This window comes from Lepisosteus oculatus, chromosome 2, assembly GCF_040954835.1.
Source record: "Lepisosteus oculatus isolate fLepOcu1 chromosome 2, fLepOcu1.hap2, whole genome shotgun sequence".
NCBI classification, from domain to species: Eukaryota; Metazoa; Chordata; class Actinopteri; order Semionotiformes; family Lepisosteidae; genus Lepisosteus; species Lepisosteus oculatus.
Window position 1 is genome coordinate 10,981,865 of NC_090697.1, and position 22,640 is coordinate 11,004,504.

The following is a 22,640-nucleotide window of genomic DNA, read 5'->3' on the forward strand; positions in this document are numbered from 1 at the left end:
GTGGTGTGCTCCCCAGCGCGAGCGCTTCACGAGAGGCCCGTGTAGCCTGTTTGTCTGCGCTTGTTAAAAGAAATATGCAAGGAGGAGGCTTTTTTTACTCTAATATTTTTTTTAGTGCTTCTTGCTTTTTTAAGTTTTTTTTTTTGACAAAACCACTTAAAAAGAAGCCAGGCAGATGTATCAGATTGTTATTTGCCATTTTGTGTTTTATGGCATCTTTACCAACGGGAGGAGCTTCCTGCTTTCAGGAGTCCGGGTCCTGCTCATGTTGGTCGGTTTGCTTTGGATTGAAGCAAGAAGAAGAACTTGACAATCGGTCCGATGATGCCAAGATCAGTTGAGTTATACGGCGTCCAGGTTTCGTGGAGAGCCGTGGACCCCTCAGTGCCCTCAAGGGCTCCAGCCAGTAATGAAGGAGTGGAGCTCTAGCAGCAGGGCTTTTGGACCAGGGAAACGTCTGTTGTGCGTGCTGAACCTGTTTGGGCAGCTCAGTGTCCTCCAGCTGGTAGTATCTGTAGGATCTGATGCAGCCCAGCTCTACTGGAATCCTCTTGCCTGCCGCGGGACTGAGTCTAGTGAAGAGGTGAAAGACCAGTCTTTCCTGCCCGGCCTCAAGTCCATCACCTCCCCCCCACCCCCCTCCTCCTCATTTAGAAAACAGTCTTCACACGTGCAGCTTTAGAAGATGTGACAAAGTCATCGGCCATTAGGGCGAATGTTCTTTTTTTGGCAAAGATCTTGGCGTTTTAATTGATCTCCTTTTTGACACATGTCCTTACTGTTCCAGTGCCCGTTCTTTTCTAGCGTAAGATCTATGGGATTGACGAAGGAGTCCATGTTTAGCGTTTGACACTGTTTAGCCCGTCGGGGAATGTTGTACGAAGAATCTTATTAACACTGCTGCGACACCAGGGCTGTCAAATGCTTAGTGTGGAAAGTCTTTAAATCGTCGAGTGAGTGCTATCACCCAGCTGACCCTCAGAGTACTTTAAACACCTGGATATAATAAAGAATATCCCTAACTAATGTATCGTACCTTTAACTCGGTTAAGGTTTCTTAGTTTCTTTCCTTTATCATCTTGATTAGAAGGAGAGCAGAGCCGTTAAAATCTAGGAAGGTATCTGTGCTGTAATCTTTCCCGACTTATTTTTAAACAATCGGAAAGGTATTGCTTCCTTATCCTGAGTTAAAGGAATGATCAAAAACCTTGTACCATGTTATTTTTAGCATAAACCTTTTCAGTTTCACTCTTAGTTACCATTTGTGTTCACGTAGGAAACAGTATATTTTTACTTGTCTACTGGATGTACACCAAGAATTTGACATCCATTAAAAGGTGCCTTGCGGATTCATTGTGCACTCTTGTAGTTGCGTCAACAGAATTCCGATAACAATAGGCATTCCTTAAATCCCTGCGGACTGGGGAGTATGAAAGCCACAAGCGGTTACAGTGACTCCCCTATTGTAGTGGGCTCTTTTTCCCACTGCCCCTCCAACAGAGCAGGGGGCAGATGGCTTCATTCAGAATGAAATACCCTACCGGGATGAAGGACATTTTTTTGTTTTCCCCACAGGTGACAACAGTTTTCATTCCCATGCAATGAAAACCCAAACAGCTTGGCTTTTGTGATTCTTTATCTCCGTTTGCTTTCGTGCTCATCACACTTGTGATTTAGGGGTGGGGGAAAAATAAACATCTGATTTATCTGAGATTTCAGAGTTCTTGGTTTCACTTTCAGGTGCATGTGGTGGTTGTCTACAGCTTCCTAGCAGAGCAGATGTGGAGGTCACAGAAACTCTTCTCTACGTTGCGGTGCGCGCACAGCTATCCAACTCTTGTCTCAATTGCTGCCGACAGGGCATGAGGAGAACCATTCCTATCTCATATTGCAGTTTTGCAGGGGTGTTTTGTGACAGGGCACTGGTTTTCCAAAAAGCTGCTTGCTTTAAAAGTCTAATGGTCTGAAATGAGATCTTATTTAATGTACTTGTGTGATTTGAGAATATTGGGGACTATTTCCTCCAGCATCAGGGAGTAGCTGCATGCAATTTCTTCAAATTCTAGCACATTTTCTTCCTCTAAGAGCTCATCCTTGAAAGTCCTCTGCACTTTCGGTTTCTGAAGGATGTGAGGCAGGAAATGTTTTGGTTTGTGTGGAAATCAGAAAGCCTCTGTCTGGAGAGGTGTGTGTGTGTGTGGCCGGCCAAGCTGCTGCCGATCAGTTTAAAACACGTCTTCTGCTTCTGCCAGTTCACCACTTTGGCTTTCCACTAGGCGCACCGTGTTCTTACTTCTGTAGCTCAAATTGAAGGGTGGCTTCACATGAGAGGGGGCCCTTCTGCTCCATTTGACTGTTAATTGATTCCACGGTCTCCTCTTGAATGAAGCCCAAAGCATCAGCTTCAGCCTCATGGCTGGGAAGCTTCTTCCAAGCTCTCACCCCCCTGGGTGAACACTGAAGGAGCGACTCCTGCTCGTTGTGTTCATCACCCAGAATCTGACGCACCGCTGGTGGTGGATGAGTGGTCAGTCAGGGTTTCCCCGGCTGTTGGCGCCCATTGACTCCTGCAACCTCCTGAGCACTTGCAGGCGTTCGGCGCTGTCAGAGAGGGTCATGCTTCTCCCCAGCAGCCGTATCGCCCTGCAGCTCCCCACTGGCAGCCCACTGGAGCTCAGCAGTGTGAGCCTGGTCAGTACCTGGACGGGAGACCTCCTGGGAAAAACTAAGGTGCTGCTGGAAGAGGTGTTAGTGGGGCCAGCAGGGGGCGCTCACGCTGTGGTCTGTGTGGGTCCTAATGCCCCAGTATAGGGACGGGGACACTGTACTGTAAACAGGCCCCGTCCTTCGGACTCTCTGTGGTCATTAAAAATCCCAGGGCATTTCCTGAAAAGAGTAGGGGTGTAACACCAGCGTCCTGGCCAAATTTCCCACTGGCCTTTGCCAGTCATGGCCTCTTAATAATTCCAATCTCTGCACTGGCCTCATGACCCTCTTCTCCTCCCCACTGAGAGCTGGTGTGTGGGGAGAGTACTGGTGCACTATGGCTGCCGTCGCATCATCCAGGTGGGGCTGCACACTAGTGGTGGAGGGGATCCCCATTACCTCTGAAACACTTTGAGTGGAGTGTCCAGAAAAGTGCTATATAAGTGTAAGCAATTATTATTGATTATTATTATTTTCGTAAAGCAGCCCGGTTTGTTTTCCCTCAGGAATGTTCATTACAATCCTTGAAGACTCTTGAATGATAAAGTCATTTTTCCTTATAGCTGAAATCAAGCAATAGGAAGAGGGTTTGACATGTAACTTTGCTCTCGGGGATAAGGAAGCTGTAATAAGCATTCAGCTGTAGAGCTTCTATACCTTATTGAAGAAAAATCTACCACATTTAGTTTAAAGTCGGTAAAACCACTGGTAAATAACTTGCAAATTTAATGCAGATTACAAACATTGGATTGATTCTGAATCATTTGTACAGAACTCCCAAAAGATTGTATTTGTCCCTGACTTAGAAGGATTACAAGGATACTTTTCAGTTTTGTACTGTGTTCAGATAAAGCATAAAGGAACCAGAACAATGAATTCGTAATACAATCCATATGGGTTTTTCCAGCATCTTGCAAGAATGTTATTGTAAATACAATACGGGCATATACAATTTCCTCATTTTTCTCCAGCTTGTTTATTTGGTGCTTGGCTGGCATTTTTTGGGGGAGGCTATAGTTACAAGCAAAATTAAACTGCACTCTGAATGGTGTGCCATAGGTGTTTTACTGCATGTTCACAGAATTTCACTAAATGCTTGTGTGTGTTAAGTACAATTTACAGGTCCATAAAAGATCATCCCAGTTGTTTGCACTGGGATGCCATTTTTAAAGAGCGTTTCAGAGGGTTTTGTGAAGTACTCTTCTTCACATTCACAATCAAGTGCGGAAATATTCACTTGAAAAGAAAAAAGTGTGTCCACAGCACTCCTTAAAGAGTCATTCATTTTAACTGTTAAATTTTTTTTTACCCGTCTTTTTTTTTCTTCCTGTGAAGACAGCCGTGTGAGTAAGGCTTTCCAACACCTCCTGAAGCTTTCGTGTGCAATTGGTTCTGACACGAAGACCCAGGGTTTCTTCTCAGCCAGCAGGATCCAGTCAATTAGTTTCCATTAGTGCCGGCCTGTGGGAGATGGCAGGGTGTCTGTGCGCTTGGTTATTTGAAGTTCTGGACATTAAAAGATCCCAATTAGACTTCAAGCACTGAGGGAACTAGCATTCCAGAAATGACCTTCATTGACTCTGGGGCTCCGCATTTCATTAGTTTTCGGGTAAGTTAAAAGGCAGGTCATTTGGTGCATGAATACACACAGGAAGGGATGCTGTTTGAAATCCAAGGCTTCTGCTCATAACTAAAAACTAAAGGATGTGAGAAGCTGGATTTGTAATCCCATGCTGTGTGCTGAGACTCGGTGCACCTGTGGATGAACCTGTAAAACTGATATTTGACAGAAGATGTTGAATGTATTATAAAGCTTTAACATCACTCTTGGATTCTTCATTTATTCTATTGAGACTACAATATAATGGCAGCACATTGGTGGTCCTAAAGCAATTACTTTTAAGTTAACTTTAGGTGATTATCTGCTGGGTCTTTCTACAGCGATCTGCTGGACTTCCTTATTGTGAGCAGTAGGCTTTAGTGAAGTGTAGCCAGACCACTGTTTTTCTCTTGTCCTCTTTCTGACAAAGGTTAATATCTCCACCTTATGGTTTGGAGATTCGTGAAGGTGCATTACGGGAAAAATAAGAGAAACAGTATTAATAAATGCATTTATCCCCCATCCAAAAGGATCAAAATGCACTTGCATAGGAGGGAACCCACTTTATCCACTGTTGAAGTGTAGGAGCTATTATGCATGCTCCCCACCGCACAGCAGATATGGCAAAGGCTTTGCATAACTGATTGAATTAAGGGAGAACTTTCGATAGGACTGATTTGTCAAGCCAGAGTGGAATTCAGCCACAACACCATGGTTAATGCCACTGCTATTCTTTCATCTGCTGTGAGATCTGTAATGTCTGAACAGGAAGATCATAGTGCCTCTTACAGCATGGTCCCCTACCACCGTTCTGGGACATTGGTTTGGCAATTCTGGCACAGAGGGAAGAGTTGCCTCTTTACAGCACTGAACAGGCCCATCCTGGAGTGGAAAATCATTTGGAAGGAAACATTATTAAGGCCATACCGTAGCAACCTGCCACTTCTGTTCCATGAGCGTCCATGAGGTGCTCGCCAGTCTTAACATCTGTGGCTTTTTAAGTTTGTATTTCAATGATCCTGGTCATAATATCCAAAAAGAAAACTCAAGTGCCGATACCATGCATATATTTCTCTATTGTTGAATTCCGTGTAAAGTACTTTATTATGCTGTCTTCAGGATGTTAATTTCACTCTTGTGCAGTGACACTATAATGAGAGAAAATAGTAGAGCACAGGAAGGAACAGTGCTCTAGATCCCACTCCACTGTAATTTGAGATGCCCTTAAGTCTCCTTCACTGCAGCATCTTAAACGTCCGCTGAAGGATGGCATCAGTCCACAGTGAAAGTTCTGTTAACACAGCACATTGCATGGCCAATAATGGTCAGAAATCGTAAGTCTTTTAAAATTTCCTACAGTATGTGCAAATCAAACCATACGTTACAGAGTGTATTATCAGTGGCTTGTTTTGCTTTTAAGTACTTTCTACCATCACTTGTGAGAAACTGAATAAAGACAAAAAAGGCTAGCCTGTGCATTCCTGTGAAAGTGTGTGTGTGTGGGGGGGAACTGCAGCTTGTCAGCTTTTTTTAGTGCATCCTTTTAAAAATGATACTGGAAGTCAGTGTCCTCCAAATGGAAATTGCAGAGGTCAAGAGAGGCTGCACGTTTTGTGCTAAAGCCATTTTGTTTTTGTATAGCATTATGGAAACATTACCTGCTATAAAGCTTTGGCTGCCTTTCACACTTGGGCTCCATCAGATTAGCTCTCTCCTGTATCGGAAACATGATAAGGTACAGTACATTGTCATTCATGACCTTAGCACATATACAGCTTGTCTAAGCAGTAACAAGACACCCAGTGCAGCAACTCGCATGTCATGCAAGCATTAAGACTTGGCAGACTTGAATTATTTTCAGAACTGCACTTCGGTGTCGTAACCATAGCACGATCAGTTTAATACTCGACAGTTTAATGCTGAAAAAGAGGTGAGGATTAGAATTTATATGCTTAAAGGTTTTTTTTAAATCATAAAAGGTCCTTTAGAATTAATCATTCTGGCATGTATCAGGATCCAGATATAACAGCACCCTCCTAGGCAGTGTGTTTGTGCCGTATGCTGTTTAGACAAAAAATAAAGCTTACAGAGTCCTGTTCAGTTCTCTCCAGAAACCTGTAGAACATAGTGCTGTGTGAGCTATAGAGGCTGGGATCACAGCTACAGTTTGCTGACATTTGCTGTTGCTTGTGGAAAAGACTTGAAAGTTTATTTTTTGTTCATATCTTAGACATATTAGGAGCTAGGCGTTATGCTTGTAAAGGTCTGTAAAAACTATCGCGGTAAATATTAGCTGATGGTTTAAAAGTGGTTCTCGGCAGTAAATACTAAATGGCCATCTGTTGGATACCATTCCAAACAAACATTGCGGGATACAGACAGTGTGTTATTTATGACCTGCACATCTGCTGCACTTGTTTTCTGCATTTCTTTTAATACAAATAAGCCAGTTTCCCTCCATTATGAGACGTTGTTAATAGATAACTGTTAAGAAGAGCTCTTTTCCAGTAGTTTTAGCAGTTTTCTCCAGGCTTTGAGACCATAAAACAGAAATACAGTACAAGACTTGTACTGATGAATATCTTAAAACCCCGACATACTGTACTGAAGGAGTTGACATGCTGAATTATTTATTACACTTTTCACCTTCTGGTATGAGGAGGGTTATCATAGGATTGAATGCATCTTTACACTGCCAGAAGTCCTGTTCGATATGATTTTCAAATACCTCCTGACAACAGGGCAACCTGTTTTGGTTCAAAGGGGCTTTTTGCTGAGGCTCTGTTCTTCTGCTGCAGGCCTGGACGACAGCCTTCAACAGTACGTCCACAACTTCGAGCGGGAGAAGATCAGTGGGGAGCAGCTGCTGAAGATCACTCACCAGGACCTGGAGGAGCTGGGCGTGACGAGAATTGGGCACCAGGAGCTTGTCCTGGAGGCAGTGGATCTGCTTTGTGCTCTGGTCAGTCTCTCCAGCCCTCGCTGGCTTCCTTTACTTGGGTCCTTAGTCTTTAGCCACCTGAGCTGTGGATGTGTACGAGTGTACACTCAGTAATTGTCCTGATTTAAATTTACCCGCAGATTAAGTACCCCAGACAGTCTGTTCTTCTGAAAAGCCCTCTCGGGACTGCTAGAGAAGATGGGGAAATGAATAAGGCTGCCCATTGCACAGTAGCTTGATCCATTAGCATTTATGTACTTAAAAGGCTTTTAAAAACAATGAAAGGTCTGTTAAAATTAATTATTCCCTTGTGTATCAGAACCTAGATATAACAGCACCCTCCTAGGCAAAGTTTGTTTGTACAGAATGCGGTTTTGAACAAAATAAAGGTTACAGAGTCCCTTTCAATGCAGGTTTTGTAAACTGTAAGCTTTTGTAGAAACATATTACAGTTCACATCTTTGATGGAAATGCATTTCCAATAAGCAACACGCTAGATGTTTACAGGTGTCCCTGAGAATCCATGAACCTTGCTATGTGACCCCTGGGTCTGTCGATTCTTGTGGCCCAAACTGGCTTTCATGTTGCTGTTTTTGTTTTAATCCACCTCGGCCGGTAAAACTGTGAGGCTAATTAAAATGAGTTATTAACCATGCATTCATTAATGCATCACAAGCATGTGCAATGATGTCTTGTTTAAAGTAAGTTGCATTAGCCTTTCTACCCCTAGCAAAGTCTGGTCTGCTGCTACTTTACAGGACTGGTAATATGTATGGAAAATATGATTGGCTAATATTTTGGCATGATGGTGCACAAGAGATAGCGGTTCTCGGTGAATCTGTCTAGTGCAGTGAATGGAATGAGTCTGTCTAGTGTGCAGTGCTCTGGAGGAGATGAGTTGATTAAGCTTGTCAGGTGTTGTATGGGATTCAGTGGAGAATAGCGCAGTTCACCATCTAAAAGCCTTAGGTAAGTGACTTCGCTCCTCTACACCGATCCTCGTGATCACCTGTGAAAGGACATTACAGAAGCTCGAGATGCTGCACCAGCAAATAACGAACCACCATTAAAAGCCACAGGAACCCATATCTTGCCAGCTACAGCAAAAGAAAAAGCAGGAAGAGTAAAGCACGATAAGCAATAAGGTTGCTCACAAGACAGAGAAACACTGCGGAACATAATTCTGATCTTGCGACTTGAAGCCCCAAATAAAAGCTTGTGCGTGTTTAAAGGACCAGTCCGCCTGGCTCTGAAGGGGGAGGGGGTCGTTCTCACGGAGAACGCGGGCCGCTCTGAGGAATTAAAGGATTACAGCACTTTCTCTGGAATGTCAGGTCAGCTGTCGGCTTCCTACTGTACACCCAAATTTGGTCCGTCTCTTACTCCGGGCTTCACTAGGAAACCAGCAGAAGTTCCAAAAGCTTTCTAATCTCCCGGGAAAGACTGTTACCAATTATGTGAATCCAGGATAATTTATGGTTAGCAGGTTTTGACTCAAACCAGCAGACAATGCAGATAAAAGGATTATGCTGATTTTAATTATTTCACTGGAGTGATATTTCTCTGCGGGGATTCATTTTTTTGCTCTTGGCACCAATGATGCACGTGGTGGCAGTCTTATGAAGTCATCCAAGTGACTGAACATCCACAGCAATCAAATCAGTTTGGCGCTTCATAAAGAGGCTAAGGGCTGCTGTGTAAGTTTGAAGCTCACAACGTCTGTTGATTTATATAAGAAAATTCACTTTTCATGTCATCTGCACTGTGTACTCGACCCCTGGCATGATTTTTAATTTAAATTAGAGTCAACACCTTCATTATTTTGACTGTTTTGTTTATTGCAATTAAGAAACCATGCGATACAAAGGTATAAGTCCTTCAATTAAAAGGCTGGATTGCAGAAATGTCATTCAAAATACATTCTTACTAAATGTCTGAGCCAGTGAATATATTGAACGGACTCCAGAAGGCTGTGCTCAGTGTTGCCACAATGGGAAAGAATGTTAAGTGAATCATACCATAGGAAATATTCAACATACCACTGATATAATGTGTTAGGTCCTGCTTAATAAGGAAAGAGCTTTACAGAAGTATGCAGAGTAAAATTGTATATCATTTAACTTCTTTTTAAATAGTCAAAGCTACTGCAAGTGTAAAGGACAGTCTTGAGTGCTGAGGTCCTCTTATGTTATATGTCTAAAATATTTTCCTATTCACTGCAGCTATGCAGAAAATGATCAGGAGATAATATGGTGATCTTTATGGGGCAGATTCATGTGCCACTTGAACAGTACAACATCAAATAATTTTTTATAATATTGGTCTTGGGCTTCCTTCTCAATTAATAAAAAAAAACGATTTGATACAAACCAGCAGTGTCCAATATTCAGCCAGGCTGATAATGGATTTCACATGTTAAAACAGCCATGCTGGTGTAGTAAATTCTTTTCAGGTCAGCCTGTCTGTGACACTGAGAATCTTGAATTACAGGTACTACAGGCCTCGAACTGCCTATGCACACCTCTGCAGATGAGGTGCAACCAAGTGCTGGGGATTGATCACATATTCCTTTGTGCCGCTGAGTAACCTGAATAATGGTTTCACAAGAAAGTTCGTTATGGGATTTTTGTGAACTCAATTTAATTTAGAAGTCAAAAATACATAATCTCAAAGTAATTAATGGTTCTTAAGATGTGTGACTCACAATGATTTTATTCTCGTAGATAAATAATCGTTCTGCGCCTTAGTGGGGCTGGTAGCAGAGGGAAGTAGGAGTGTCCATGTGTAGGTGTTGAGGGAGCATTCTCAAGAAAGCACAAATTAAACTGAAATCTGCTAATGATTACAATATGCCCTAAAAAGACATAGTAGATATTAATTGTTAATTTATTGTGCATAGGATTATACCCCCAAAGTATCATTCATGATTTCAAGTAGATCAAGAATGTTTTATTGTATTTTAAATATCGGGTCTGTTAACTGGGAACAAAGAAGCATCTTAATTGTGAATGTTTTGTTACAGAAGAATTATTTACCTAGGGTTGTGGTAACAAAGGGATTAGAAGTAAAAATAAGGGCAGAAAGTCTGTAGCCTATGGACTGGATACATGCATAGGACCAGTGTATCTATAGCACAGAGGGTTCAATTCAAATCACTCTTTCACTTTCACAGGAAAGAGACCAAAAGCAACTGCCAGTATGGTGTACATGCCTCACGCAGTACAGAGCACATTCCGCTTTTCAATTATTAACTCCTATGTTTACCACAATTACTCAAGAAAAGAATTTCATTCTATTGAAAAAACATGTCTCCCATACTTTTGTTTTTATTTGGAAATGTTGGTGAAATGGAGATCAGTGTCTGATCTAATGAGTTTGTCCAGTGGGACTCCCATGTTTCTGCAGTGAGTGCACTCTCATGTTTGGGAATGAGCAACGTTAGATGCAGGTGCAGTGTACTGTAGGCATGTTCAGAGTATCGTTGTCATTTAGGTTAGTGAGGTACAGTACACGGGTTGAACCCAAAAAGGTGTCAAAATGTCAAAATCACCTGTTGAGGAATGCATGTTAACAATCAATTAGCACCTTCATGATGGAGCTAAATCATGACAAAAAAAATGAGTTCTGCATCACAGTTTCTGTATTTGTGGTTTATGACCAATGGTTTTTGCAGTGACTGGCCTTAAATCCTAATTACAATAGGTTTCTGCTTTCAGTCATTGGTGGGGGGATAAAATCACTTTGTCTCAAAGTGCTTTGGCATGTTATTAGCCTGCTGGCCAGAGGATGGGGTTGAAATCTTCAGGGAAGCTGTGTTTCTTGGTGGTCTTGTGCTTTCAGAATGGAATGTACTGTAGTGTGTCTGTTAACAAGCAGGAAACAGATGGAGCCCCCACCTGTCAGAGTTACCAGTCTGGACTGGCTAGTTCCTCGACGTTAAGTGGAAAAGCCATTACAGTTTTGTTGATGCCATTTCCTTTATGGAGTATTAAGTGTATTCCTGTCTCAGTGGTGCACAGGAAATCCATATTGTGACTGCTATGACCATTTTAGAGAGGCTTAAGCAGTTCTCCTCCCAGAAAGCATTATTTACATCTCTTTGCCTAGGTTTAGTAATCTTCTAGTTTTTAGAAAAATTGAATTAATTTTCGCCTCACCTGCATCACGTTTAAACACATATTTGCGTTCTAGGATTTACCACCATATAACAAGGCAGCTTAACATCTGTGTCTCTTTGTATGTGGTTAGCAAGTTAATGATTAAGAAGGGAGGAATGTTTGATCTTAATTTGTTCCTGATGACTAGCTGTTGAGCTCTCTGGGTTTGACAAAAATAAAACGATGCGTATGCCATTGAAGAATTGGACGAGTCGATGTTGTGTGCCTGCTTCAGAAATACTGAAAAAGTGCTATCCTCAGCAATTTCCAAATCATATGATATTTTTGTCTTCTATGGAAAACTATTCCTAAAGGCAGTTTAAAGCCTTAAGCGTCTGTGCCAGGTGAAAATATAGCATGTGTCGCATTGCTGTAACAAGTAGAGAACAGGAAACAAGCAATACTGCACTCGGTCTTCTGTGTTATGTAACAAGTTATTGTTTTCTAAATGCTCACAGCAAAACGTATGCTTAAGGGGATTTGTGCTCAATCCCTTTCATGAGAAAAAGCGGGTCATTCATTATTTTTATAACCCGTTCAAGCGCTCAGTTCACAGGGCTCCTGACAGGAACACAACACTTCCTGAAGTGAGATTTGCCAGAAACAGAAGGTGTCCCTTTGTAAACCTCGCTCTGTCAGTCTTCGCTCGAAATAAACGCATTCCTTCCGTTACATCAGAGTCATGGGAGAAAATGTGACCAGGATCAATGCCTATCTGATGTCTTGTGTCAAGACGGCACTCACTCTCGTTACAATGGAGATTCTGTTTGGGGTTCTAGACTTTGGCTTCTGGGATATGCTGGATATTATTTTTTAGCATAAATGTGTGCTTTTCCTCTACCATCACTGCATGAAAATCCATTAATTTGTGCTGTGTAGGATTTCCTGTTCTTGCTATATCTGCCTGTCTGTATCTTGAGGAAATAAGACTGCCTGTTCTTTAACCTTTCTTATGTGCTCAGTTACTGTAGAAATGAGAGGCTCGTATAGCTTGTTTGGTAGTATTAAGATACCTGCCCAGGCGTTTCTTTAAAGAAGCAAGGGTATCGGCTTCACCAACTTGGCTGAGAGCTTGTTCCATACTCCCACAGCCCTTTGTGTAAAGAAGTACCTCCTTTTCTTGATCCTAAATGTGCTTCCACATAGTTTCCCTTTTGCACCCCGGTTCATGTTGAAGCTGCATCCTACAAAAACTGGTATTTTCTTATAACCTAATAGTGACAGCCAATCTTGTATAACCCTAGATCACTGTATTGGCCATATACAATTTGTCTTTTTGCATACCCCAACTTGCTCTCCATGAGACACACAGACAGGGAGAGAAGCTGAGGGTCAGAGCGCAGGGTCAGACATTTTTACGGATCCCCTGGAGCAGTTGGAGTTAAGGGCCTTGCTCAGGGGCCCAACGGAGTAGGATTCCTCTGCTGGCTGCGGGATTTGAACCTGCAACCTTCCAGCCACAGGCGCAGCTTCGTTAGTTTCAAGTATATATGCTTTATCTTAACTCTATCATAACTTTTCTCAGAATGAGGAATGTTTGAAGCATTCTTTGAATTGTAACGGGAGCACTGTCAGTCGTTAGGAATTCCTTTCTTCTGTGGGAAGAAATTGATGAGGGTAAAATTGCAGACCTTGCCCAGAGCAGGTGAGAGGCAATTGTGTTTTTCTTCAAAGCAGGTGGCATGCAATTGTATTTTTTTAATGGGTGGTGCTGGCATTTTGAATAACAAATAGAAAGCAAACTCTGGATTGATTACACATAGGTGTGTGTGTGGCATTTGTGTAAGCAATACAAACTTTTTTACCTGAGCAACAAATTACAAATCTTGCATCGTTACCATTAACAGAATTGTAGTAAATATACTATTAAAATTAATATTGTACTGTAATTTAGAATGACAGTAGGATTCATACGATGTAATTAAGGACGTAGGGACTGTTTATAAATAGTATTATCTGCTTGACATGGAGTTCTGGAGGTTGTTGGCCGAGGCTCTGAGATGCATTTTACGTTTTCTTGAAGTGGTTTATTTGAGTTCTAAATTGCATCCCCTTTCCCGTTGTCCGAGTCCCACTGTTTCAAGGCGTCTGTAGTCAGGAGCCTCCGCTCTCTCTATAAGCCGTTTTTTCTTCTCTCAGAACTACGGGCTCGAAACCAGCAACCTGAAGGACCTGGTGGCGAAGATGAGGGCCTCGGCCAACAACCTCCAGAACTCCACCGCCAGTCGGAGGAGGAGCCCCGCGTACGACGGCACGGCCTCGCGCAAGCCCCCCAACGAGTTCCTCACCTCCGTCGTGGAGCTCATAGGGACCGCCAAGGCTCTGCTGGCATGGCTGGACAGGTAAACCCAAGCGTGCCCCTGTTAGAGCAGCGGTAAAGGGATCCGCCCTCGTTCTCCCAGAGCCTGCAGATAACTGGGGCCTGGGTTCAGGAGGTAACGTTAAAACGGAAAGCTGGACTCTGTCACCCTCACATACAGTGATCCACACGATACTGTATGAGCAATGACCTTGAACTTGAACTTTATTGCCATATGTAGCCGGTACATGCACTGGTACAGTGGGATTCTTACTTCCAGAAAGTCTCTCGATGACCTCTTATTGGAAGGATTTATCTCAAAAATCGAATTCCTGGCTCCCAATTCGTTTTTCAGATAATGTCAAAGATGGCAAAAGCTCTTTGGTGCTATATTATATCCTGACTATTGTGTAATGTGGAATCAGTTGTGACCGTCTGATCCAGTAGCCAAAACCGGGAAGTAAATTTGTCACCTCACCAGTACGAAAATGGGTAGCAGTTGTGGAAATGCTCCAGGATTTGTTGTCGGAATCTCAGTTCATCGACTATTTCACATCCGATGGCGGATGTACGATATCGCCGCAGTCACAAGCTCCGTTTTGCTCTGTGACCATCTTTTGTTTCAGTCCCTTTTTTTTGGTTACAGGACACCCCTGACAGGGATCAGTGACTTCTCCTCCACAAAGAACAAAATCATTCAACTGTGCCTCGATCTAACAACCACAGTTCAAAAGGTCAGTATGCTCTCTTTATTACTAGCCCCTATTCTTATTTCTAAGCCTTTCTTGCCTGGCCTCTAGTATCTGTGTTGCTCAATGGGTTTGTACAATGTGCCAAATACTTGAGCACATACTGTAATAGGAAAGTTTGTCAAGACAGCAGTGTGCCTTCTGCCTGCACCCGCATCCATGTTCAGTGTCAGACATTAATCTGAGAAAGAGAGTTCACCAATCCATAAAACCTCTGGTAGTCAGAACTTGGCCAGCATTCATTTCCATGATTGTGTCACCATATGTTCTCTGTTTCTTTCCTTGAATGTTTTCACACTGCTGGTTTAAGGTGAGTTTGCTGTCTGCTTAGCGATAATGCAGTGTAAAGAAGCTGTGTGTTTAACCTCTTGTAGCACTACTAGTAATATTCCTTTCTGTACATTTTTTAACCCATTTCTGTCCTGACAATAAAGCAGTATAATTTTCTGTCTTTTTTTAATTGTCCAAGGATTTCCTTATTATATTCGCTTTTGTGCAATCTATTACATCGTCACGATAAATGGATGAAAGTTCAGAGCAGGGTTCTCTTGTATACAGGGGTTTATCTTCTGTTACCCTGAAAAATGCGATCTGGTATTGTGAGTGCACCATGAAAACTGAACAACAGAGCTTGCCATTAATTTGCCAGAGTTTTTTTACATGCCTTTGACAGCTGGTGTATTAAATGTTTAGGAATATTTATTACATTTCAGGTGAACAGTGGTATTCCAGTTATTGATGTTGGTGATTTCCAGGGCTGAGATTTATTATAGAGGGTTTGGGTTGTTGAAAGCAGAGTTGAAATTTCCCAGGTAGCTGTTTGAAGTTTAAATTTTTCATCCAGTAGATTTATTTTCCATCAGCTGCTCACTGTTCCTCAGAGAATGCATCACAAGCAGCAGGGAAACCCCTGCAGTCTAGACGTGCTCAGTCTTAATGCAGCACTGGTTAACCTCTTTTTAAACGCATTAAAGGCAAAAGCATTGTAACTGATAAACAGTAACATCTAGGTGACTCGGTTAACTGCACAGAGGATAAAGGAGTCGAGTGAGTCCCTGTGTTCTGGAAGCCTGAGGCAGCACAAGAGCTCTTTTGTCGAATTCAATGGGTTTTACACGACTGTGGTAAGTAGGTCAGGGACCTTGTTTGGTGTGAGGACACACTTCATGTTAGACAGAGTTCCGACAAAACATGCTGAAATTTATGTCCTTGGCCAACAATAGATACGTCGGCCTCCATTGGATTTTGCTTAAAATGCTTGCTGAGTGTAAGTGATGAGAATCGTGGAATTTATAACAGCACAGGGATATCCCCTGTATAATTGTATCCCGTTTCCAGTGTTGGAAAATACCACCATTATACTGTTGTTGAATTAAATACTTAAGGTTACTGAACATAATAATCAGCCCCCCAGAAAATCACAATCATGAGGAATATTCCGAGTTAACTAAAAAAAAAATCCTTTGCTAGTGTCTTGTTTCCATAAGCAAAGCATCATAAAACATCTGAACACTTTTTCTGGCCCCACAAAATACGTTTACTAATATGCTACAGTACGAATTAAAAATCTGGAAAATACAGCAAGGTAATGACCCACAACAAGTTTATCAATTGTGCAGTTGCTATGTAGAGAGTAAGCAGAACTAGGCTGTTTTCCAAAATGTAATCTGACTACCCCAGTTCCTACCTCTCTCAATGTATTAATCTCTTGCGGTTTGAACTTGATAGAAAAGTTCGTCGAGATGACACCCGAGAAAGGAGAACAGCTTTTCCAATAGCTCACAGTTCTGTAGTTTCAAGAAACCTTGACAAGTTTTCTATTGCCAAGAATATGCAAAGAAGGTATTAAAGCAAATGTTTGATTAAACAAATGTTGAGGCTGACTGATTTGGAAATGTAATTCTGATTTTATGTTTTGTAAGTCATTAAGAAGACTTGTGAATGAATATGTTCTTTGTACTAGTCGTGAAAATAGACTTTTTGACCTGATATTATTCTGCTTTGGAGCTTTTGGCCCCACGTTGGTCGATAAGTGGAAGCCCTCTTGATCAGTACTACTCAGTGGGTCTTTGTTTGTCGTCTTATACCGCTGGTTCTTCATTTTTTTTTAACTCGGCTGTGACCAGTGCTGCGCTGCTCTGCTCTGGTCTGCTTCTGCCAGGGGACGGTCATGTAGGCTGAATGGCTCAGAGCCACACAGAGACACACACGGACAGTGGTGACACCCAAGAGAGTGGTCTTCCACCACATCTAGGTGTCGAGAGCCCACATCACTTCTGTAACAGGTTTGGTGCCACAGAGTCCTGTTGCACTGGGGAGATGATCGTTATTATAATAATAAGCTTATTGGTCTATAAAAAAAACTAAATGCAAAAAGTTGTCATCGCAAATCTGTCCAGTCCTCAATATTTCTGACGTTTGTTTGGACCACAGTGTGCCAATCTAATGTCCCAAGTGTTGGGAGGAGAATAGATCAGGTTGCATCTATGTATTTTGGAGAATCGGGGGAGTTTTGTTTTGTGTTTGACCTGAATGAGTGAATGGAGCATGATTTGACAATAGAGACTTGCTGCTGTAGTCTTTCGTAAATGAGGGTAGTGAAACACTTTTTTTTCCCTTGGAGATTAGGAGAGATGGAATGAAATGCTTTTTTTAGAAGAGCAGTTAAAATTTATTTTTTTGCCAGGTCATCTGCTTCTGTTGACTGTTGAGCTTATGCTGTCTGTGCAAAGACAGCATTAAGCTGGCATTTAATGTTTATATGTTTTGGATAGTCCCGCCTCTTGGACAGTGGAATGTGCAAGGTTAGGAAATATGAAAACAATCAGTCCTCCCTCTTAAACTGTCAGCGCAAAAGTTCTAAGAGCCTGACATCTCCTCTTAGATAAAAGCACATTGTTGATAATCGCATCAATTGGACTATTAAAAGTTCTTTCTTTCAGTTGTACCGAGTTTATATTGTGCAGTAAAAATGCCTACTTTTAATTTCTGTGCTGTTTTGCTGTACACAGTGTGGGAATTTCTATTCTGAACTGCTGATATTCTGTCTTTGTCTTCTTCCGCTAATATTCTGGATGCCTGTACTGACCTCTTAGGCCTTATTATGTATCCCTATAAGTTAGAGTTCTAGCAGGAAGGCTATGATTTAGTGCCTGTAATGGAAGTTTTCTCACAACTGTATTGCCATTCTATGAAAAAAATGCGGTTATTCCAGTTGCTATGCGCTTGTAAAAAAATGTCTTCAGCAACTCAAATAACCTATTATTTGATGACTTTTCTGTGTAAGTCTGCTGTCCACCATTTCCTGTGTGAAGAAGACTGGGCCACAGCATAGCAGCACTGTTCCAAACTGAGCTCTTTGGCAAAGCAGGTGCACGTAGTGCAGATCCAATGTTACTGCTTCACCTGAGGCCTAGAAGGAAACTTCTGTATCCTTCATTTGCCAAAGTAGCAAATATCACTTGTCGCTGCCTCATCCATATTGTACATTATTTTCAGGAGTAAAATAACATATTTGTATTAATTCTAGCTCCTATTGTTTAATTATACAGTGTCCGGTGGCTCTGATAATTGTCCATGTCATAAAAGGTATTTTTCAATACAATAGTGAGTCCAGCACTGTATCTTATCTTATCCTAAACCTTCTTCTTTTCAGGATTGCACGGTTTATGAAATGGAAGAAACAATCCTTGAAGTTGTAAGTATTGCATGTTTTTTTACTGTGTCCCTGACAATCACGATAGTTGTACCTCTTAAAAGGGGTTAGGTGCTTCTCTTTGAATGAGAGGAAAGGAGTAATGCTCGATAGTGTGAAAAGGCTGTACTTGTATCGCTTTTCTGTAATGTATACCAGATTTGGCTGTTCCATGCACAGACTGCCGAATTTGCAGCCCCATTAATCAGAACTTCCTGCCTGCGACATTAACCAGACATAATTCTGTGACAGTAGACTTCCTCCTTTCTCAGACATAAAAGACTAAATACTAATGAGTTTTATTGTCCCACAAAATGGAAGTTTTTAAAATCCAAACTCTCGTAAAGCTCACCCAGCCTTACTGAAGCCGATACCCTGGCTTCTTTCAAGAAGCAGCTAAATGAGATCACCAAATCACTTAGTTGCTGGATGGGCTGGCAGAGAGGAGACAAAGATCATTATCTAGAATAGGGGAGTGCCTTTCCCACTAGACCTTGTTTTAACTCCACTGGGGCTGTAGGGCAGACTGATAAAACATTAAAAATTCTTCTTCCATGGGGACCATCATATAATTCAATAGAAAGGTTAGGTAGAAATAGATAGCAAAGATTTTCCCCAGTGAGAGACTGCTAGGAACATATAAAAATGTTGAAAATTACATTTTAAGGAATGAGTGTAAAGAACAGTTAAGAAATATAAAGGATATTCTTTGCCATCTGCCTTTTAATTTCTAAATACTGTGAAGTGGTGTTTGGTCTTTACGGTTCCTGGTTTGTGTGGATTTCAGTCCAAGGTCCTGAATGGAATTTGTGACCAGACCATGAGGACTACCTCTGATCCTTTCATGAGCCAATGTGCCTGTCTGGAGGAGGTACAGCTGACCAACATCAGGCCTGGGGAAGGACTGGTAAGATCTGCCTGCTGTTCTCTAAATTCTCAAGCAATGGCACAGAATTTTTTTAAACACAGGCCATGCGCTTGTACAGATACAAAAGCAAAGCTTTTGGTAATGATCTCAAGGTGCTGCTTGGACAGACTACCACTGTATCTTTTCTGAAGCTAGTACAGGTCTTCTTGCCTAAGACTTTTGTAGTGGCTATAAATCTTTAGTTTTAAAATCTGATTTAAAAATAAATGTACTGAGGTGAATTATTATGAATGCTTAAGAGTTCTTCAAAGTATAATGTATTATATACACTGCATTCTAGTTTTTGATAGAGAGAAAATGAAAAATCCAAAAATGGTACAGCAATTTATTTTGTTACTCTTATTCCATTGAGCCCTTCTTTGCTCAGGGGATTTGAATGTCACATCGATAGTCGTTGATTTGTGTCCCTGGAGAATTTTGTGAGAAAATGTAGTCACGGTTCTTTTCTTTTCAGGGCATGTACATTAAATCAACCTACGATGGGCTCCATGTGATTACGGGGACCACAGAAAACGTGAGTATGGCTTTGCAATCTTCGAGTTACGGCAGAAGGGAGAGGTTCCATGTGCAGAGTCTCCGCAAAGACCTCGTCAGACGTTTATTTCACATCTCGCAGTGTCACGATCGCCGCTTGCAGAGTCGCCCACGTGCAAGCTTTACAGGAAGTGCCATCAAACTAGAATGCATCATGTGTGGTAAATGCTGCCGGTCTCTAATTAAAAAAAACATCAGATGAGGCACACCTCAATATGCCTGATCCATACAGCCAGGATATTTGGCCTACCCACTGCTATAATGGAGCATGTATTGTTCTTCGACATTTATAGATGGCTCTTAAAAAATAATAGCTGTCTCTCTCCTGGGAGCTGAAATTGTTGGTTGATTAATAGGGAAGTGGCATCACCATTGATCTTTAGACACACTGTAAGCCTCATCAAAGTCTTCCTCTGTTTGGAAAAGCGTGTCAGGGGAGAGATGTGCTGAGAGTGGGAAAGAGAGGGATCAGGGGCAACCTTTTGCAGTGCAAGGATGGAGAGTGTGTGATGGAGAATTCGGACTTGGCAGAGGAAGAAGGTAAAGGGTCTGTCAAGAGTTTGGAGGTGTGAGAGCTTGAGTTTGAGGTGATGTGGGTGTATCCTACAAGAAGAGGCAATCAGTTTGTTGGATAGCCATGAAAAATGTCAGAGCAAGAAGTATGCGTCATGAACGTAGAAGTGATGGGAGAAACTACAAGCAAGTAAGAGACCCCAAAAGTGCAGGATAACAAGGCAAACAAGGTCCTAGCTCTTATTCTTGAGGAACGCCTGTGGAGATGTGGTGTTCCTCAAGTAGAGTGAAGAGTGAAGGGGAAAGATCTGTTCCATAAAATCTGGAAGGAGTGGGCAAAACTTCTCAAGCAGGGCCTAAAATTCCCAGAAGCCTGTATTGCAGTGGAAAAGAGAATCCGCTCAAGTGCCAATTGAGAATGTCCTATATACAAGGAGTAAGCGGCAGAGATCTTACTGTGAGATGGAATAGTATGCAGAAATCAAGATGCAGAAAATAGTTTTAGGGAGGAATGCCAGGAGGGATGAGAAGGGGCGTTGAGTAGTTTTATAGATATCGAATTTGTTGAGCAGCAGAAGGATGTGAGATCATCTTAAAAGAAAAGTATGAGAGAGGCTTTGGGGGACCGGGGAGGATGAGAAAGATAAGGGTTGATGGGAGATGAACGGGAGGCACTGAATGAATGGTTATAAGTAGGATTGTTTTGAAGCGTCTATGAACTTAGAAGTGTAGTGAGTTTGGTGTGGACAAGAGTCAGGGCTGAGGAGAACAGAAGGAATCGAGAGTGGAAATAAAGGAAAAAAATAGAGCTTGAAGTAGGGGGGTCCATTGAAAGCACAAAACATCTTTTAAATGGAGCTGTTGTTTCCATCACTGGTCCATCTTCTGCTCTCTTGTCGGTCTTATCATTTTGTGTATTTGCCCTGTAAAACCAGAATTCCTGGTAGGATGCTGAAAGGAAGGCCGGAATGTGGTAGCTCCTCTGGACAGTGCCGCTCATTTCTTCTCTTTGTCTGGTTTCAGTCTCCAGCTGACAGGACACGCAAGATACACGCTGGGGATGAAGTCATTCAGGTCAATCAGCAGACTGTGGTAAGAGCCTGCACGCCTGTCCTTGCTGTCATTCACTCGCTCCAGAGGGGTAGACACTAACAAGACACAGCTGGTAAAACAGAGTTAAAGCCAAACAGAGTTATTTCATCAACGTTTAGGAGAATGTTTTTTTTTTTTTACCAGCTTATACTGCTTATTTCTGTTAAGAGTGAAAGGTAAAGGCTGTACCAAAGCCACAGTGGCTCACTCCTGGTTTCCACGGAGTTCAACAGACACTGGTTTACCACAGGGATGCTGGTTTATCAAGGGGATGACCCCCAGCAATGCTGGTCCCTGTTTATAAAGCTGGCTGGACAGGAGCAACTGCAGTAAAGCTTCTCACTCAGGGTGCAACAGCAGGGACTTGAACCCTCAACCCAACGGACTTAACCACTACGTGTGGTGCCTCCCCACCAAAGAGCACCATAATCTGCATTATTGCAGGTGCCGGGGGGGTCCTCATTCTACACTGAGGTTAGGGATCCCAAAAGCGCAATGTATAGCAAAACTACTGCAACAGGGAATTTCCCCTCAGATGGACAATGTTAAATAGGGGGGTAGGAACCGTAAGGATGTAGACTTCCCTACACAACGTATAGTGGAGAAATTTCTCCCGTTAAAAACAGTGGATTATTGTAAGGCTAGGGAATGGAAGATAGGCTTTTAACTCCCAGAACCCCAATATATTAAATTGTACTGTTTTGATTAATAAATAATATTGTACATAAGATTATATATATTTAGTATGACTTTTTCTTTCAAGGATATTTATACAGCAGTTTGACTTAAACACAAATATTTATTATGTAATGTTTCCAAAAAGAACGCAGTTCCAGCACCTCTTCCTTCTCCTCCTCCTCATCTACGTTTTTAAAACCAGCCTCCGTTGCTAATTTCCCTATTTTGCTTCATGAGTGTGGGGGAATTTTTACAGATTTTTTGACACCCCTATATTGGTAAGGCTGAACAGTTCACTGGGAGGCCTGGCCTGCTTCACAGGGCCTGCTGAGACACTCCCGCGGCATAGCCAGAGGTGGGCGGGGGGGGCTGGGTTGGTGCCGGGGATGATGTACCACAGTGTGCTGGCTTAACGCGGCCCTCCGCCTCGAATCAGGTTGGCTGGCAGCTGAAGAACCTGGTGGGCAAGCTCCGCGAGGATCCCGCGGGCGTCGTGCTCCTGCTGAAGAAGAGGCCCGCGAGCACCACGGGCTTCATGCCCGCGCCTCTGAAGAACATGCGGTGGAAGCCCCCTCTGGTACAGGTAATACCGCGCTCGGCCCGCGGGGGGGGGGATAAATCTGTGAAGGAGAAGAAAAAAGGTCCGACTGCCCTGCAAGAACAGGAAGTGCTCTCGGTTTATTTTTAAGACCGGTGACGCGAATGTGATGGCAGGCAGGTCGGGGCAGGTTGGAAGACCACCCACTTAC

General features: G+C 42.4%; 1 protein-coding gene across 1 annotated transcript in view; it reads left to right on the forward strand.

Moving 5' to 3' along the window:
- The window catches only part of cnksr3 (cnksr family member 3), an 87,446-nt gene that overhangs the window by 13,038 nt on the left and 51,768 nt on the right, over positions 1–22,640 (forward strand). The window contains exons 2-9 of the mRNA XM_069196987.1: positions 7,105–7,268; positions 13,544–13,746; positions 14,350–14,437; positions 18,108–18,149; positions 18,934–19,053; positions 19,529–19,588; positions 21,145–21,213; positions 22,328–22,474. Of these exons, the coding sequence (XP_069053088.1) occupies positions 7,105–7,268; positions 13,544–13,746; positions 14,350–14,437; positions 18,108–18,149; positions 18,934–19,053; positions 19,529–19,588; positions 21,145–21,213; positions 22,328–22,474 (893 nt within the window). The remainder of the gene's footprint in view (positions 1–7,104; positions 7,269–13,543; positions 13,747–14,349; positions 14,438–18,107; positions 18,150–18,933; positions 19,054–19,528; positions 19,589–21,144; positions 21,214–22,327; positions 22,475–22,640) is intronic.